At 36.7% G+C, this 20696-nt stretch overlaps 2 protein-coding genes across 2 annotated transcripts; both read left to right on the forward strand.

Moving 5' to 3' along the window:
- Window positions 1-1271: 1271 nt before the first annotated feature.
- On the forward strand, window positions 1272-2370 carry LOC132166970 (2-hydroxyisoflavanone dehydratase-like). The gene has a single exon (XM_059577843.1). The coding sequence runs from the start codon at window positions 1358-1360 to the stop codon at window positions 2261-2263; it is 906 nt and encodes a 301-aa protein (XP_059433826.1). The 5' UTR covers window positions 1272-1357; the 3' UTR covers window positions 2264-2370.
- Window positions 2371-7211: 4841 nt separating this feature from the next.
- Window positions 7212-8248, forward strand: LOC132167852 (2-hydroxyisoflavanone dehydratase-like). The gene has a single exon (XM_059578887.1). The coding sequence runs from the start codon at window positions 7287-7289 to the stop codon at window positions 8190-8192; it is 906 nt and encodes a 301-aa protein (XP_059434870.1). The 5' UTR covers window positions 7212-7286; the 3' UTR covers window positions 8193-8248.
- The last annotated feature ends 12448 nt before the right edge of the window (window positions 8249-20696 follow it).

The raw sequence follows: 20696 nt of genomic DNA on the forward strand, positions 1-20696 counted from the left end.
AAAAAACATAATTTTTTTTTTTTAATTTAACTCTAAATGAGAGGAGCTTTGTCTCGAAATTTTATCATTTAAAGACCCACAACATACCCAAAAATTACCGCAATTCAAAATAGTTAGAGACCTTAGAGGTCCCACATAGTTCCTATGGTTCCGTTTAACCAAAATTCTTATTTTTACCTTTGCTCCTCATAAAAATCATAATTCTTCGGTGTCTAAAATTATGAAACCACTTATATCTTTATCTAATTATTCTCATCTTCTTTCAAGTTAAGTCATTTACCCAATTCAATATAATTTTTTTAAAAAAAAAAAAAAAAAAAAATTGCAAATTCTCATCATCTTTTTTCTACCCAATTCACTATAAATCTAGAAAAATTGCAAATTCTCTTTATTTAGGGCTATTTAGCCGTATAAAGCTAAATAGGAGAATATGGCTTTATAAAATATCATTAATATATTTCTCAAAAAAATATCATTAATATAGAAGTAATTGAATTCTTTTAACAACAATTGTTATACCGACAAGTCATGTCCACTGTTTTTAAGGTTGAACAATGAGGCGAGAATTTCGGTTGGTTATGACTATTAGATGAAACTAACCGTCAGAGATTCAGAAGTCAGAACCCACGTTTTCCATTAAATAATTCTAACACTTGTCCTCACACTCAAAAAAAATTAAATGAGTATCTTCGTGATTGATTCGTGTTAATTATTTTAATTTTTAGGGGTAATTTTGATTACTCATAAAGTTATGCCATTTTTACAAACTTTTTTTAATGTTTAAAGTCTCTCACTGTATCGAATTTTAATTTTTTTTTATTTTTTCTCCTCCGTTAAAATTTTCAATTAAATCATAACGAAAAAGTGTGAAATTATTAAAATACTTTTACTGAAATTACTTGTTCCACAATATGTAAAGGAAGGTAAAAAATTGAAGAAAATTAAAGTTCGATACATCAAAGTGAGAGACTTTAAATATTAAAAAAATATTTAAAAAAAACACGTAATTTTATGAGAGTAAGTGAAATTACCCAGAATCGAAATTGAGAAAATATCTGTAATTTTTACTGTTTATATCGTTTCTATGCTGCTCCTAATGGGTAAGGGCACGGTTGATATTACAATTCCATAGACAAAAATACAAATTTAAAATAAATTGTTTGATATTGCGTTTTTAAAAACTAGACGTTTGAAAGCCCAAAATCGAGGTCTCTTTTTTAAAACGCATAACTTTAATGACTAAACGCACAACTTTATTTCCCTTGATCTCTCTCCCACCTAATATATAAAACAAACAAAGAAACCCTCACTCTCAGTCTCACCACAAAAGCCAGAGCACTACTCTTTCCTTCTTTCAATGGCCTCCAGTGACTCAGAAATCACCCACAAGTTCCATTTCTTCGATGTATACAAAGATGGCCATGTGGTGCTACACCGCCCCTTCACTGAGAAAATCCCAGCCTACGATGACCCGCTCACCGGTGTCCGATCAAAAGACGTCATCATCTCATCGGACCCCCCGGTATCCGCCCGTATCTTTCTACCCAAATCTGCTGACCCGACCCAGAAACTCCCTCTCCTATTCTACGTGCACGGCGGTGGCTTCTGCATGCAATCCGCTTTCTCTGCCCAGTACCATGATTTCGTCAAGACAATCGTCGCCGAAGCTAATGTCGTCGCCGTCTCGGTCGAGTACGGCCTATTCCCGACCCGACCAATACCCGCTTGTTACGAGGACTCCTGGGCTGGGCTCCAGTGGGTTGCATCCCACAGTAATGGAAACGGACCCGAGCCATGGCTGAACGATCATGCAGATTTTCAACGAGTTTATGTCGGCGGAGATAGTGCCGGAGGGAACATATCACATACTTTGGCGTTTCGGGCCGGGTCTATCGGGTTACCCGAAGTGAAGTTGGTTGGGGCGGTACTGGTTCACCCGTATTTTGGAGGAACGGAAGATGATCACATGTGGCTGTACATGTGTCCGACAAACAGTGGGTTGGAGGATCCTAGGATGAAGCCGAATGCAGGGGATCTAGCCAAGTTGGGGTGCGAGAGGGTGTTGGTTTTTGTGGCTGAGAAGGACCATTTGATGGATCCGGGTAAGCGGTACTATGAAGAATTGAAGAAAAGTGGGTGGGCCGGATCCGTGGAGATTGTAGAGAATTTAGGGGAGGAGCACTGCTTCCATTTGTTCAACCCCAAATATGAAAAGTCTGTGGATTTGATTAAAAAATTCATTTCTTTTGTTAAACAAGATTAGATAGATGCTTTTTGGTCTTTAGCTTTGATGGTTTATGTAACCTTCATGAAATAAAAGGTAATTTTCAAATTTCACAATATAGGAATATAGTGTATGTTTGCGAAAATTACAATAAAGTTTGTTATGCTTCGTGCCGGTTTATTGTATATTTTTGTTGGGACTATTTCAGGTCAAACGGTTTTTGTAGAGTAGTTGAATCGATTGTGAACTACATCTCATAAAGTAGAAGTCACTAGTTCAAATCTCTCTACGCCTCATAAAATAGAGTCTCAAAAAATAGAAGTCACTAATTTAAATCTCCCTAGGTTACTAATTCAAATTTTCCTTCTCTTTTTTCTTGGTGAACAAGTCAAACCAAACAAACCCACTTTCTCGTCAAACGATGTGCGATAGCGAAGCTATCTGCTTCAGGAAGGGCAGGAGCCCAAGAATAGCCCTCGATGGCCAAGAAAACCTTGGAGGCTGAAAGGGCTTCCATAGGCCCACATCCCAACAATTTTTATTTAAATTGAAAACACTAGAGTTCAACCATGACTAGTGACGACAATCACGTTCTAAGAACATAAGAAAATAAAAAGAATTTAAGAAGCTAGCTTGGATTATGATTTGAAAATTACTTTCACCACAACTAAAATTATATTCCTTTAGACCGTAAAATCAGATTTATTGTATAATTGGCATAAGATAAGAGAAAGACATCAATTCATACCTTACACGTAATTCCATATATAAACCTATGCATCTTTTTTGTTTAAGTGTAACATAATCTGAAAAGAACAAAAGTGTTTGATACTTGTCTGCACGCAAGTATCAAACACTTCTGTTCTTTTCAGCTTATGTTCATGTGAGATGTTGGAGCTGCTGGGGTGCTTGTAAAATTTTTGAAAGGAAGACAATGATGGAAATGGATAGAAATTTATCAATTGAACGTGTGATTGTGTCTCTTTAGGAGTTAAGAAAAATAAAGATTTCTTCTTGGAGTTTCCCTGAAGTGTGATTGTGTCTATATATATACACACACATACTAAAAACACAAAAGCATAAAAGAGTTGGGGCATGCAACCCAACAATAAGCCCAGTAACAAATACTATAAACAAAAATAAAAAGATAATGCATCAAATGCATGATGCGGCCCCGGTACAAACACCAAGAAAAGTGGCTGCCAATAATGACGGTTAAACAAGGCACGGGCAGAGCATGACTAGCTAGCGCGAGACCCTTCAACTCTATCCTAACTCTTAAAGCAGGGAACGTATATAGGGGCATGACCCTCAAGAAACCCTTTTAACCCTACTCAAACACTTATTGGGTAACAACTACACCAGAAACATAAAAACAAAGAGAAGAAGAAGAAAAAAAAAAACCAACAAAACAACAACATAGTGAAGGAAGGCCGGCACGTGCAAGCCACTTGCTGGTGCATGAAGACCATGCGACAACAATGGCAATCAGGAGGCAGGAGACTACCACAAGAGACTAACATCAACGGTGGTATATAGCTGAGGGGAGGAACATAGGCAGCACGAGCAACATAAGGCTGTCTACGCGGCAACGCGTGTAAGACACGCCCCAGCAAATAGGACCTATTTGCGGGCGCATGTTCGTCAAACAAAGATGACGCTGGTAGCCATGGAAAGTAGAGAGACCTAGAAGCACAATGGAGTGGTGCGTGTGAGGGTGAACCTTCCTAAAGTTATCAGATCTAATTTTAAAAAACTCAAATCCAAAAACTTAAAAAATGAGGCTGGAGGATCCGGTAGCCTGTAGGAGCTAAACGTGAAAAAAAATAATAATAATAATAAAAAAATATAATAAAAAAAAATAAAGAGAGAAAAAGAGAAGAGGGTAGAAGATCAAGAGATAAGCTCTTCGGATTAATAGATCGTCAAAGGCGATAAATAGAGCCTTAAAAGAGGCAAAAAGCTTGAAAAGTGAGGGAGGGAAGAGAAAGTTGGGAGAGTAGAAAGGGAGGGGGTAGGAGGGGAGCAAAGAAAAGTTTCCCTCCTCCCATGGCGCGCAGCATCGTTGAAGGGCTTCTTGGTGTCTTTCTCATTTCAGGTATTGGACATAGAATGACGTGAATGATGCTTTTCTTTACTCATTTTCCAATGATTCAGTTAAAAAAAAAAATTCAAGTGTAAAGACACAAAGGACATGAGTGTGAATTAAAACATGAATTCTTACTTTTCACATTCCATGCAATCAAGTAACCAAAACCATTCAATCAAAAAAATTACAATGAAGGACGTGTAGAGCTTGTCATTAACTATCACTTAAAATCCACTACTCAATTGCAACAAAAAAAAAATCCACTACTCAATTGCAAAGTGAAGTGGAATAGAATTCTCTTGATAGTATTAATTTCATAATCAAAATTAGAATTTGTGTATTTAACCTTGTCTGTAAAGACAAAAAGATCCAAGTACGAGAGCATTGGTTTTCATTTTCATTTTAACGTGTCAATAAGAATCGGCCGTTGATCAAGTGAAAAAATTATAAAGATTGCGTGTGACTTTTATGCTTCATATCTAAGGGTGTCAAAAAATACCGGAAAACCGAGAAACTGGAAAGCTAGGGAACCGATTCCGGTTCTGGTTTTTGGCACCTGGTTATAATCGGGTAACCGGGTGCATATATATATATATATATATTCCGCTTCTGCATTTGTGAGACAACTTATAACACCACTAAAAAAGTAAAGTACAACTACGGAAGTTCTCTTCTTCTGTATCTATGTTTGTTTCAACAACCGTAGTTTGTTAAATGTTAAGGGAACCTCTAATTATTTTTTAAATGTACAGAACTTTTGACAAATTAACTTCAGTATGTCAACCATAAAACTTGCTGTAATTAAAAGAACCATTTGTACCAATGAAATGGGCGACATTTAAGATATATTAAGATCCACAAAGAGAGATCTCAAAAATCCTTTTTTATATCAAATTGCGTAGCAGCTCTTTTTTCTCTCAACCCATAAAGTGGCACTTCTCGGAGATCTCTGTATAACAAATGTCCATTGTGTTTTATACATATGAAAAAAGCTCTCAATCCATCAATTAACTTTTGGCAAGTATTATGAGCAGTAATTAAATCTTTTGGTCATACAGTAGCAATAGCTTCAATATCAAGTTGGTTATAACAGTGTAATAATAAAAAGTTAATCAGAATAGCTAGAAACAAAGGTTAAAAAAGGGATAGATTCAAGCTAATATCCAAGAAAGCCAAAATGGAGAACCTCTTTGGAGAGATATTTTCGCATCTATGTATTCTCGTAAGGAGTTTGAAGCAAGAGCAAATGGCACTCCATGTTTATGGAGATGTTTGATAAGTCGATTAGCCCCAGGAAATAATAAACAGGAAGAGGAAGGTTCAGTCCCACATTGCTAAAAAATGGAACTCTCCAAGGCATATCCTTTTCATTTAAATCCAAGCCAGCTTATCAATGATATGTTTTGAGTTGAGTCATCAGTCATGGGTGTACAGAATAAGCCCAAAATTCATATTTTTTTAAAAACTGGTTACCTGATCCAGATAACTGGAAAACTAGCCGGTTATTGTATAATCGTTAACCGATTCCAATAACCAGAAACCGGTTACCCGGTTCTGTTTTCCAAAATCAATAATTGGGGTACCCTGGTTCCGATTTTTAATTTTGGCCAATTACTGGGTTGACACCCCTATTCATATCCCATGATTAAAAAAAAAAAAAAAAAAACAGGAGAAGTGGAATAGGTGCTAGAGTTTAGGTTTCATTTAAATCTTTTAAGCAATTAGGTGGCCAATCAAATGGTGCTGATGTTTTCTTATTAAAATATTAATCCTTGGTTTTATGGTGTAAAGAAGAAGGGATACTAATTTAGTATTACTAAAAGATTTTAAATTGGAATTCTAATGGATTGGCCATTTAAGTCTTAGTAGAAAACTTTTGAATCTCTGTCTTTCAAGTTTCTTCCTGTGTTTTAACTTTCATTTAATGCTTACCACTTTTTTTTTCTTTTTTTTTTGACATGTCCGCCTAAGGAGGGGGAGGGGGATTCGAACTAGTGACCTCCGCTTCATTAAGCGTAGTCCCAACCAATTGAGCTAGCTCTTGGAGACTAATGCTTACCACTTATTTATTCAGTAAGGAATTATAGAGAATTTTATACCATGAACTAATTTTTAGTCTCTCATTTCAAGTCTCCTCTTTAAGTCATAAATTATAAATCCTACCAAGGATATGATAAGGAGTCTTATAGCATTACCTTTAGACTTAAGAGTGGGTCGATCAGTGTCGATAGGGGTATTTTTATCTATCGATTTGTGAAAGTCGGTTAAGTCAGTTAATTAATCTACTTCATATTGATAATGAATAATTTCGACTTTTTCAGTAAATTGGTTAGTCGATTAAGTTTGTTAATTGTCAATTACAAGTTTTTATTTAAGATTTATCAACTTCCTTATAAAATCAGCATATGCCTTATAAATGAAAATAAAAAGTAAATTCATGGAACACAGACGAAAAGGATAACCACAAATCAACTAGATAAACACAATAAGAAAACTTATCAGATAAAATTTAAAATTCACTTAAAAAATCAGTTAATTGTCGTTTAACTGAACAAAAAAAAAAAAAGGTAAAACACCCAACGCTTACCACGTGGACCTTCCTTCAGAGTTTCATCTCAGCTCTGTAGCTGGCAGTTGTAAATTGTAGTAATATTTGCTTTATTTTTTACATTAATAAAAATAAATAAAAAATATAAAAAATAGTTTAAAAATATAAAAAAAAATATTTCATTAATTCAAAATCTTAAAAAAAATTAAAAAAATTTTTTTTAAAAAAAAAGTGATTTTTGAGATACCATTTTGCTGTAACACGCCATTCCTCTTCTGGTAAGCTTCGCGTGCGTCATTATGATGGATGAAACCACTTTTTCCATAGAAATTCTTAGACTTCTCCGCTTACACAATCAAAATTAAAGCAAACCAAGAAACCCTCACTCTCTCTGCCCAGAAAAGCCTAGAGCTTTGCTTCTTTCAATGGCTTCCAGTGGCTCAGAAATCACCCACAAGTTCCGTTACTTCGATGTATACAAAGACGGCCGTGTGGTGCTACGCCACCCCATCACTGAGAAAATCCCACCCTCCGATGACCCGCTCACCGGTGTCCGATCAAAGGACGTCATCATTTCATCCGAACCCCCGGTGTCCGCCCGTATCTTTCTACCCAAATCTGCTGACACGACCCAGAAACTCCCTCTCCTATTCTACGTGCATGGCGGTGGTTTCTGCAAGCAATCCGCTTTCTCTCGCAAGTACCATAATTTCCTCAACACATTCGTCGCGGAAGCTAATGTCGTCGCCGTCTCAGTCGAGTACGGTCTATTCCCGACCCGACCAATACCCGCTTGCTACGAGGACTCGTGGTCCGGGCTCCAGTGGGTGGCATCCCATAGTAATGGGAAAGGACCCGAGCCGTGGTTGAACGATCATGCCGATTTTCAACGAGTTTTTGTTGCGGGAGATAGCGCCGGAGGGAACATATCGCATACTCTGTTGGTTCGGGTAGGGTCGATCGGGTTACCCGGAGTGAAGGTGGTTGGGGCGGTTCTGGTTCACCCATATTTTGGAGGTACAGAATTTGATCAAATGTGGCTGTACATGTGTCCAACCAATAGCGGGTTGGAGGATCCTAGGATGAGTCCGAATGCAGGGGATTTAGCCAAGTTGGGGTGTAAGAGGGTGTTGGTTTTTGTGGCGGAGAATGACGATTTGATGGATCCGGGTAAACGGTACTATGAAGAATTGAAGAAAAGTGGGTGGGCAGGATCCGTGGAGATTGTAGAGAATTCAGGGGAGAAGCACTGCTTCCATTTGCTCAATCTCAAGTATGAAAAGGCTGTGGATTTGATTAAAAAGTTGGTTTCTTTTGTTAAACAAGAGTAGGTATATAGCTAGCGTGGATGGTTTGGGTAATTCATAAAATAAAATGTAATTTTCAAATTTCGGAGATATAGGAATATAAATATATTGTATGTTTGCAAAAATTACAAAGAAGTTTCTTCTGCTTGGCTTTGTCTCTTGAAGAGCTCACCAAACTAATTTTATTGCCATTTGTTCTGATTGAAGCAGATTTTCAATTTTATTTCATTTGTTTTTATTTCCTGGTTCTAGACGTTAGTCCTGTTGTAATAAGTTTGGGGTTTTCTTCTGTAATTTGGAAGCACTTGTGTCTTTGGTGCTACCATCTCTCCTCTTCCCTGTTACATCTGATATTGCTAACCTCAATCTTCAAACTGAGGAATATAATGGACAAAGCCAACTTCATGTGGGCGAAGGGAAAGGTTTGGAAATTAAACATCTTAATTGTTAACACAGTTTTCGGTCATTAGTGTTTAATGATAACTCACTCACGCAAGCTTGATAATGGTGATAGACCCAATCACGGAAATGAACTAAGAAGAGTGGAGAAGATAAATTTTTTTGAATATTCTTGGTATTTTTATTGAATGAATTTCCCTTTTATATACACACCAATTACACTGTCAAAGACCCCTTCTTGCCACACTATCTGTTGATAATGTCAATTTTCCCAACACTATCCTACGGCTCTTGGTGATCCTTTCTTAGGGATTCATGCCAAACATGTTTGGCCAGGGTGGTGACTTGTGGGTCGTCGGGGCTGACTCGGTATGGCCCCACAGGGGTTGGCCCACCCATCGTGCGAAGGGAGACAGCTCCCGTGCCTCCGGTAACATTGATCATGTTGATTGGATGTGTCACTGTTGTGCAAGAATATACGCCTCTCGTGATGTGATTGCTGCTTCTACTTGAGTCAGGAGTTCGATGGGAGAAGCATTGTGCTTCTTACAGCCCTTACGTACGGTTTGTTGTATCCGAGAGGTGGTTCGTCACGGCGGGCTTACTTCCTCTCTCGAGGTTGGTTCGCCATGAATGGGCCGGGCCTGGCACAGTGATTTTTGAAGTTCGTCGGAGACGTACCTTGGTGAGGTCCATCATTACGGGTTTGCCACAGTGGGATGGTTTGTCTGACAACCCGTATGGTTTGACAACTATCTTTTTTGCGAGCTTAGCACGATCCTACCTTTAATCCGAGGTTCACAACCCATTCACGGAAGTTAGATTTTTTTAATATTCTTGGTATTTTTATTGAATGAATTTCCCTTTTATACACGCACCAATTACACGGTCAAAGACCCCTTTTTGCCACACTATCCTACGGCTCTTGGCGATCCTTTCTTGGGGATTCGTGCCGAACATGTTTGGCCAGGGTGGTGACTCATGGGTCGTCGAGTCTGACTTGGTATGGGCCCTGCAGGGGTTGGCCCACCCATCGTGCGAAGGGAGATGGCTCCCGTGCCTTCGGCAGCATAGATTATGTGTCACTGTTGTGCAAGGACATACGCCTCTTGTGATGTGATTGTTGCTTCTGCTTGAGTCAGGAGTTTAGTGGGAGAAGCATTGTGCTTCTTACAGCCCTTACATACGGTTTGTTGTATCCGAGGGGTGGTTCGTCACGGCGTGCACGATCCTACCTTTAATCCGAGGTTCGCAACCCATTCATGGAAGTGAATTACAGTAATTATCGATTTTCTCCCCAATATTTATTCATTCAAATTAATTTATCTCCATACCTCTTTTCTTTTACACAATCTGCTTCATGTTCCTCGCATTCAAAAGAATCTTACTCTTTCTCAATTTCATCGTGATATCAATGTGTTGTTTGAGTTTCACCCTTCCACAAAAAAAAAAAAAAAAAAAAAAAAAAAAATCCGGTAATTGTGAAAAGAAGCTGATAACTTTTTCTTGGCGTTTCTATTGCACCTAAAATACCAATGTCAGGAATTTAATTTTCTCGTCTCAAAGTGAAACGCTGAGAAATTTAGTGGCTTTTTCTTTTCTTTCTTTCTTTCTTCTTTTTTTTTTTTTTGGGAAAATTTCAAAAAGCCCCCTGAACTTCCAGCCAATTTGAAGAACCCCCCCTGAATTTTCAAAACTCTCATTTAGGCCCCCTGAACTTTGGTTTTCTCTCACTTTGGACCCTTTAACATTAAATTACGTCGTTTTGTGTCCTAAAATTACAATACCTACCCAGCCCAAAACGACGTAGTTTAATGTTAAAATGGTCCAAAGTGAGAGAAAATGAAAGTTCAGGAGGCCTAAATGAGAGTTTTGAAAATTCAGGAGGGGTTTTTCAAATTGGCTGGAAGTTCAGGGAAGCTTTCTGAAGTTTCCACTTTTTTTTTTTAAGGAAAAAAAAAAAAACAGGTATATTTTGAAAATAATTTAAAAAGTAGTTATACGGTCTACAGCAGACACTTGAAAAAATAATAGATAATTAAATAATAATCAACCATCATGTTTAAGAACTATCTAATATGTGTAACTATTACATAACTAAGATGAGCATGCATATGCTAATAGTATATTACTACTTTTTTTTTTATTATTATTTTTTTTTAATAGTATATTACTACATTTTTCTTTTTTTTTTTTTACACTTTAGTTTGTAAATTTTTATTTTTTACCCTATTGGGTTCAAATTCTATCACAAATTGTACTTGACTTACGTGAAAAGACCAACTTAGTACATTCGTTCGGTTAGCCCAAACTAACTGAATGTCATGTGTCGTCACATACAAATGTCACGTGTCCTAAAAAAATAAAAACAATCAAGAATAATAATAATAATTAAAAAAAATTAAAAAACTAAACCCTTAAAAAAAAAAAAAATTTGAAAATCTATGGGGTGGTCGGGCCACCCCATTTTGGCCATTGGCTGAGCCACCCCTTGCGGCCGGTCTGGGGGTGGCCAAACTACCTACAAAGGCCTTGGGGACCCAATGGCCCAAATGGGGGTGGCCGCCCACCCCCATTGGCCAAAATGGGGTGGCCTGGCCACCCCATAATTTTTAAATTTTTTTTTAGTGTTTAGTTTTTTAATTATTTTTATTTTTTAGAACACGTGGCATTTCTATGTAATGACACGTGTGACGAAATCCAATGGAGGTACTAAGTTGATCTTTCCCCATAAGCCAGGTACCATTTGTTATAGAACTTGAACCCATGTGTGAAAAAATAAAAATGTGTAAACGTAAATACTAAAAAGGTAATTAACCCTTATAATTAAGGCCTCCACCATTTGTCATGCTTGTTAGTTAAGCAAAAGCCATGCACTTCCTTTTCATTTGTCTCATTCGAGTTAATATTCACAATTGTATAGGGACCTTATAACACTCTGAAATTAATTAATTAGTAATTAACTCGAAATTTCTCTCTAAACTTATTTACCAAGGAAATAAGCACAGTAGATTACCCCTACTCTTCAAAATCATAATACTAAATAGCATGAATAAATGATTTTTTTTTTTTTTTTTACTATTCTATCACTATCAATCGTAATCACCAAAGCCTATACTAAGGACCATTACATAAATTGAAAGAGAAATGCTTACATCGGAGGTAATCAAAATAATTAATTAAGAGAAATGCTATGGGTACCGATGAATAAACTTTACATCATTCTAGTACTCATCTCTTGGTAAAAGATTTGATAACCTTATCATTTCTCAAATTGAAATCCTTACATTGTACACATTATTATTATGAATATACCTATATTAAACATTAACACACAAATTAAACAAATCTAAAAATATTAAAGTCTATAGCTTTATCTAAAAGTACTAATTATCATCAACAACCTGCGAAATCCTACAATGAGACTTCAATCCATTATCGGATCAATGTCATTATACCAAATAGTCGCATCAGCCTTGAGGCCCTCCTTACTCAAATCCTAGCTGACTCCTCTACAAAAAAAACATATTTTACAGGTAGAAAAGATAAAGCGTAAGTCCACGACTTAGTGAGTTAGTATATGAAAAAATATGTCATCGTAGAGTGAACTCCGAAAGTTTGTAACAAATTATTAAATTACATGCAATATTATGCAATAGGATTCTTGTCAGAACAAAAAAGTAGAAAATCACACTAATGCATTATAAAGTGAGGGTTGCACATTTTTTACCCTCTTACGGTGAGGTGAATAAGTCATAACCATTCACATATATTCTACTTGTATCCTTTACTCTCTTTCAATGAGATGTGCACTTCCTCTAAAGTATTTTTGATACAACACCAGTGTCCCGAAGAGGTATAATGGCTAACCATCACTAGTGGCACAACCAAGTCAGACCTTGGGTGATCCATACTAGTAGTGATGTTGTGTAACGACCTTGATGGGCAAATCAATTAACTGGTAATTGACCACATGGTTCGTCTCCCAACCCTATCCCCCACGGGACAAGACTCATGGGTCACAACCTCTCGTAAGCGAAAGACCTCAGCGAAAGACTTTAAAACTATAGGAATAGAGAGAAATAATGAAATAATCACACATTCATACACTAGAGTAAACATAATTTCTCATAATATAAAAGTAGTCACCAAATGTATTGGTCATCAGACCATCATCAAGATAAAAGGTTACATCCCATAACATAATTGTTTTACAAATGATCAACAGATCAAATCCTAACTGTAAGCAAAGATAAATAGATAATAATCTCGATCATGTCTACCCAGGTAGTTCCTCTGTCATCCCACATGGACTCCAACCAAACTAAGTCTATATCCTCAAAAATGACTCGGATCAGGTCATGCGCAGTCACACATGTCCGGCCCATAGGCATCCTCGTCTATGCTAGCTAAACCGTGCAATTATTCGTAATGGAGGGAGAAAAACATAAAATAAAGGCGGTAAATCTAAAGACTTAGTGAATGTTAACACAAATAATATCCATATCAGATTAGTGATGAACTCTATTTTATAAAGTATGGAACAATTCCATCATGACAATTTTTCATGGGTGTGATATAAATATATGATATATGCATGTGATAAAGAGTAACAGTGATAGTTCAACAATATGGTCTACCCGAAATATTACTTCTTCTCAGCAGGGTTGACACTGTCCCAAGAGACCTGTAATACAACACCGATGCCCCGGATATTGTACGCTAACGTACATCCCATTAGCAGCACGACTGAGTCCGACCTCGGGTGGCCCACACCACTAATGATGTTCGTCTAGTAGTACTGCCCATTAAGACTGCGCCAGTCACGAAACAACCATTGAATTCAATGCCCTTATAACACATGCACATTTGACCACAAAGTTAACATGTATAGTAAGTCCATGGCTAGGGGTGTCAAAATAGCCGAGCCGGGCAGGGACAGGAAAAACCGAGCGAGCAGCCAGGAAAGCGGGGACCCGGTTCGGTTCCAGTTTCAAAAGCCGAGGGACCAGGTTCCAGGTCCGGTTGCCAGCACTACGGTCAAAGCGGAGCCAGAACCGGGTATTAAATAATATATATATATTTTAATTCTTTTACTCTTAGTATTACGCAATACTCAGTATATATATAAAACAATACTTTTTATTGTTTTAATGTTTTATTTATATATCTAATTTAAAATTATGTTTAGGGTATTTTAAAAAATTTGAATTTTTATTTTTAAGGCTCATATAGGCAAAAACATTGATTATTTAGGATTTTTATGCTTTTTTATGTTTATTTTTTAATTATTTGAAACAATCACAATAAAGCCTCTTTAATTTAGACAAAAAGATTAATAGTTTCTTTTTTAAATGAGCTAACTTATGAAAAAAATAATGGGCTTATTTTAGGCCCAATACCTAAAATAAGCCCCAAACACTAATTATTTTCAAAAACCGGGTACCGGACCGGATAAAACCGGAACCGGCCGGGAACCGGGACCCCGGTTAACCGGGGTCCCGGTTCCGGTTCCGGTTTCCCAAAACCAAGAACCGGGGTACCCCGGTTCCGGTTCCGGTTTTGGCCAAAAACCGGGAAACCGGACCGGGTTGACACCCCTATCCATGGCCATTATTCCGCACGTATCGGTGTACAATGTCATACGATAAAATTAATCTTGTCCGTATTTTACATACATGCCTTTTTTACAAGTCTCACTTTCATTAACATGTTCAGCACAACGTTTTTTCACAAAAAGCTAGAGTTCGTGTGCAGTAAAGTGTATATCGTGAGAGTTGCAAATATATGTTTTGGTTCACAAAATAGACGTGCAATGTGGAAAAATAAATAGTGAGCATTATGTGAGTTAAAACTCACCTAGGTCGAACAAAGTCTCCGAATATTCCTCCAAATGGTTTGGGTTCTCCAAATCTCTGGAAAACCTTCTATTAGTCCTAAGTCTAACTTAAAACAACCCTAGAACATGAAACATGAGCTATTGGACGGCTGGCCAAAATAGCGTTCCCGAGAATGCTTCTAACCGTACGTCTGGGCTCGAGGTTGTACGTCTGCACAGAAGGTTTTCAGGTGGAACCTCATTTTGTCCATACATCCTCCTATCCTCCCAAACCAATTTCAAAGGTTGCCAAAAGGCTTTCTAAGGCTTCCTATCTCAAAATAAGGTCTCCATGCACACGAAAACATGTTCGATAAAGGTAAAACACTAATCCGCCAAGATTAGAGCATAACCTAGCTAGAAACTCAAAACAACAACTAAGCTAGTCTAATCAACCGTTGAAAGAACATAACAACATAGAAAGAAAAGTTAAGCGTAGAGGGTTACCTCTTAGAAGTAACTTCAAGAACCTCCTCTCCTTCTTCACAAAAACTCACAAGAACACACACTCACAAAGTTTTGGGAGCTTGGGGGCGAAAATGGGTGTGAGAGGTTGAAGGTAAGGAGGGTATTTATAGGTAAGAAAAAGCAGATGGCGCTACCAACTATTCTCAAAAGTAGTGGACATCCAGTACTATTGGGGTGTATTTTCAGTACTATTTGCACAGTGGCCTAAAGGTTGTAGTGTACATCCATGTATTATCCAGATGTTTTCCAAAAAGCAGCTTACGTTCGGGTGGTCCACAGGCATACGTCCTTGTACTTTTTGTAGGCATACATACGGTGGTCCCCCCGCATACGCCCTCTACTAACGACAGGAGCATACGTTCGGTACTGATTGGTGTACGTCTGGTCAAAAAGTCCAAAATACATAAAATGCCCTTCCAGCTGTTCCTAATGGCTCAAAACCCAAATTAACCCTCTAATTAAGCTACCTAAGCTTAATTAATTATTTGAGTCACTACATGTTGCAAGGTGTGACATCATCCATGGATGGCTGTGTTGGTCATTCTGATGAATGGATCTAGGGTAACATAAAATCTACTAATCATTTTATTTTACATGCATGCACTATTATAATTCACACGATGTTCGGGGAAGTAGAAAGTCTTTTTTGAAAATAAAATAAGGATAAGGGAAGCTAAATTGCTCCCCATATTTTTTGGTAGCACTATACCTTTCCCTTATGGAAGGCAAATGGAATATGTTGCAGGTATGGTTTTTAGGGATTTCCCCTGCATTTATGCCAGGAGAAAAAGTTTAGGAAATTTACTGATAGTACTCTAATTGTAAAGGTCTCCCTAGAAATAAGCAATTTGTTGTTGCTAGCTTAAGTACATAAGTCGAATGAGAATAACTTTAATCAAGTTATAGTGTAAATTGAGTGTGTTGCATCATTAAATAGGAAGCAGACACCTAAGCTTGAAACTCCAAAAAATAATATAATCCTTCATACTAAATAATTGTATTTCTCGTAACAAAATACCATATAGACAAAATACATATTGACAAAACTATCGGAGCCACCGTCTTGGTTAGTTTTGGAGACTCACAGTGTCTAGGGCTCGGAGGTAGATGGGGTGTTCGGTGGTGTGTGGTGGGCGTTGGGTAACCTCTTGCCCAAACATCTAGCATTTTTGTTATGCTTCCTATTTTGTGTCTATTACAAAGTTTTAAAGATGCATGGACAAGTTTTTGTACATATTTCCTTAAATAGAGCAAGAATATTTTTAAAGAGCTTTAAACTCACTTTGAATCTCTTAAGTTTGCATGCTAGCATGTTTTCTTACGTGACATGTGCCCATTAGCAGCCTAGGATGAGATGTATCAGACCCTAGTTTCGGGATAGAAGCATAAAACCATATTTGGGCCTTTAGCCGACAGTTTTCACTCTCTGGCCGAACGCTCACCCCCGAGCCTGAGCATTCACCCAAAGAGCAAAGCATTCACCTAGAAACCCAAATATGTGAGATTAGGGTTGTTAACGGCCCTTTTCGTTAGTTAGAACCTATTGTGTTACTCGAAGACTTCTCTAGTACTGCATATAACGATGTGTCGTATTTCGTTATAGTATTGGATTTGTGATGCCGGAGGGACTCCAGCGAGCGCACGAGGTAAGTAGACACTTACAACTGCTTTTCTTAAAAATGTAAGATATGTCAACTCACTAAGCACTCGTATTATATGAGCATGCCTATTTTTGCATAAGTTGGTAACTATTTTAATAATTGGTTGATAAAATGCATCGTATGACATGATACATCAGTACGTGTGGTATAATGGCCATAGGATTACGATATAAATTTGATTCGATGGTCAAATGTGTGTGGATGTGATATAGGTCTTAGATCCAATGATTATTCATTATTAGTAGTGTGGGCCACTCGAGGTCAGACTCGGTAGAACTGCTAGTATTATGAACGGTAGCGTACAATGGTTGGAGCACTGACATTTTATTACAAGTCCCTTGAGACAGCGCCAACCCTACTAAGAATTGGTAATATCTCGAGTAGACCATACATGATAGTTATGACTCAATAAAGCATTAGTTTTCTGCATTAAAACTCTTAAGCGTTGCCGCTGGAAGTACATGTATTCTTTTAAACGAAACAATATTTTATGGTGTATTAACAAAGACAACATCATTTGTCAAACCTTTGTCAAAATGCACGTTTAATTATGCTTAATAATAATTGGCTCATATCGTAGTCTATTGTAAGGTTTACTTACTAAGTCTTTAAACTTATGTGGTTATTACATCTTGTAAGAAACCTCTTATAGGAAGAGGAGAGTGGCGAGGTTGCCACTACGGATTTATTTAAGCTAGCAATCTTCATGTTGTCACCATGTTTGATCAGGTTATTTGTATTTCTATTAGTTGCTCCATGTTTATGTTTTGACGATAATGTATGGTTCCTTTATGGTTATTATATTTCTCAGATTTAGTTCACTTTCCTATGCATTAACTCTGATTATGCTTAAAGGGGCGATTCCCTAGTTAGCTACCAATTAATTATATTTGGATAATTGCCAGTAATCTTACCAGACTGGTTAGGGCCAGATTTGGGGGCATTGCAATTGTGATAATAAAAATGCTATCAAGATAACCACAATGATGCATTTCATGAGAACATGAAATATATTGAGAATGATTATCATTTCATTTGTCATCATATTTAGCATGGCGCTCTACATTTACAAGATTAGGGTCCCTATTATTTTTATTTTTTTTTATAAAAAAAATAGTAGATTTTCAAATTACGTGATTTTGACTATTTTTAGGTATTGAAATGTTTGAAAAATGTCATATATTAAAAAAAATATGGTATGTTACAGTTGAAAATTGAGTAAATTTTCATCAGGTTTTTGCTCTTTAGGTTGCTTTGAGCCAAAAATTATTTTTTGATTTTATGAAGAAGAAGCATTTCTATAAAAGTGAAGATGAAGCCTTATGAGAAAAAAAATCAATTTTGATTATCTTGATAACATTCTACTTCTTTTTTCTTTTTTTTTTTTTTTGGAAAGAAATACATTCCAATTTCATTGATAATAATCACGAGCATAAAGCTCTTATATTGCAGGAGCACAAAGTCCTGAAAATGCAAATTATAGCCGTAGCTATAAGAATACAACATCACATAAAACCTCCGCTAACCTATGACTAGTTATCAGTTGAAATAACAGATCTGCATAAGACAGACGCAATCCAATACATAGGTAGCGCAAATTCCTCCTCGACCCAAAAGCCAGGATGAAGTTCACGTCCACAACTCGAAGGTTTGGACTAAAATTCACATCCACGACCTAAAAGATCTGGACCAAAAATCAGTTCACATCCAAACAGGCAGATCGAGTGGTCAAGCCTTATTACAAAACAGAAGCAAGAAAACCTAAATAAAACATGGGCAAAGTAAAGAGGCAGGGCCTTATTACAAGCAAATAACATGAATGAAATGCATACAAGAAAAAAACATGAACAAAGACAATATGAGGGAAAAAAAACAAATGGGAACAGGCACACGCAGCGGGGATGCCGATTATGCACTCGTCGGAAACTGACACCAAAGGGGAACAATGGAAGCTCGACGTGGTGGGTAACATTGTTCAATCATTTTGATGCTTAAAAATGATTTAAATTACGTAATTTAATAATCTATAATTTTAAAGAAATTACGAGGAATCTTTGTCCACATTTACACTCCGTTGCTTGAACCTTTTGATTTCTTCCCCAAGGTGTCTTTTTATGATCTGATCAAACTCAAGATGGTTTCTACCTAACCACATTGAGTATGAGAGATGATATAATATATTGATATTTAATGTCCTTTTTAATATCATATTTTATAATACTTACGTACAAAATATTATAATAATTTTCTTAGAATATTCTCATAATATTCTATATTTTAGTTACGGTAGAGTCCAATCTTAATTAATGCAAATTAATACTTATTTACATTTAACCAATCTAAAAGCATATACCTGATTCTTACAGATGTTTTCGGGTCTTTCTTGATGGGATTCAACAGAACAGTTACGAAAGGAACTAAAAGAAAATTTCTGATTTTGTGCCCCCAAGAGTTTTAAATTTAGGAAAGTTACATTTATGCCCCGACTATCATTCTTTTTACAATGTTTCCATGTTAATATTTTAATTTTTAAGATACTTCCCTCTCTTACAAGTACATGGAGTCGTTTCGGACACCTAAAAATAATACAAGGCAAATTATACAATCTTTTTCAAGTTGGAGATGTAATTTTGTTTATTGGAATGCAAATGAGGCGGCACACTGGCTTGCAAAAGCGACAATAACAAATGTCAGTAATATAGGATATGGAGGAATACAACTTTAAATTGTATTAGTGATATCGTTATGATGAAGTAATCAGCTCTATTTTGCGAATGTTGAGGGAGTTTTAGCTGCTCCATCCATTACTATTTAATCAATGAAATATTCATCTTTAAAAAAAAAAAAAAAAAAAAAAAGAAAGAAGAAAGGTTGTTAAAATATCTCACCATACTCCAGTCTAATGTTTGGTGCACTACTCTTCTTCCTCCTTGATTGACTGCACTTCATAAATACAAGGCTCAGAAGTCCGTCAGGCTACTCAGTTCAGGCTTTTCATGAGGAGTTAGAAAAGTATATCTTTGTGCGGTGGTAAAAAAAGTTTAAATTGTTGCCTAGTTCTTGAATTAAGCTTTGTTTGGTAATGGGGATGGAATTGGCTCAAACACTGTTTATCACAATTTCTCAAAAAAATCAACATCAAAACATTTTAACTTTTTCACTTTTAATATCAAATCATTCACTTTTTATTATTATTCAAATAAAAAAATCACTACAAAATAAAACTTTTTCACTTTTTCATACCACTTTTTTATTTTTTTTATACCAAACATTCTTACTTTTTTTCACATCAATCTACATCAATTACAGTGTTTAGGTCATCCCATTTGCCAAACACCTCCTTAATTACACGATTTGTTTTACGTCTTACGAGGTTGCCTTGGGTTCCAGGCTCTCGAGCCCTCTTTAGATGCCACATGGGTCATCCTACCTAGGGGTCTAGAGTCCAGTTCCCTCTCTTTCCAAGCGCCCCTGTCCTATGATTGGAGCTTAGCTGGGTTTGTCACTTCTCTCTTTTACGTGAATCGCTCTCTCGAGGTTGGAAGCGACCTCCCATACTTTCACCATAAACGGGCCAAAGCCACACTCCCTCTCATAAATGCTAATTGCCCTATCGAAGGGAGAAGCGACCTCCATGAATTAATTATAATAGATAAGTATTTTTATCTCTTTAAAAAATAAAAATACTAAAATATCTCTTCATTATAATTAATTAAATACATTTAAATTGTAAAAAATCTTATTCCAACTTTCCGTATCCTTATTATAAATGCATCCAACCTACTACTTTTAATTAATGCGGACATCATGCTTGATATGGGAGAAGGATCCTCTCTGGTCCGTTTCAGTCCCTTGATATGGGGGTCATCCATATATCTCTTCCATAAATGCAGTCGTATGGGGGAGGTTCATACTATACTGACCCTATTGAATCTCTTTCCCCGTATAGTCCGATATGCTCCAAAAGATCCAGAAGCATTTTTATCATTCTAAGTTGAAAAAGGGTGACATTGCAATCCTAATGCATGGTAGATTAGAATAACATTGCAAAAATTAAAATATCCAAGAAACAATGCACATAAAATAGTAGTTAATTAGAAGAAGCAAAATATAATTTCCACT

Source organism: Corylus avellana, chromosome ca1 (genome assembly GCF_901000735.1).
Source record: "Corylus avellana chromosome ca1, CavTom2PMs-1.0".
Classification (NCBI taxonomy): domain Eukaryota; kingdom Viridiplantae; phylum Streptophyta; class Magnoliopsida; order Fagales; family Betulaceae; genus Corylus; species Corylus avellana.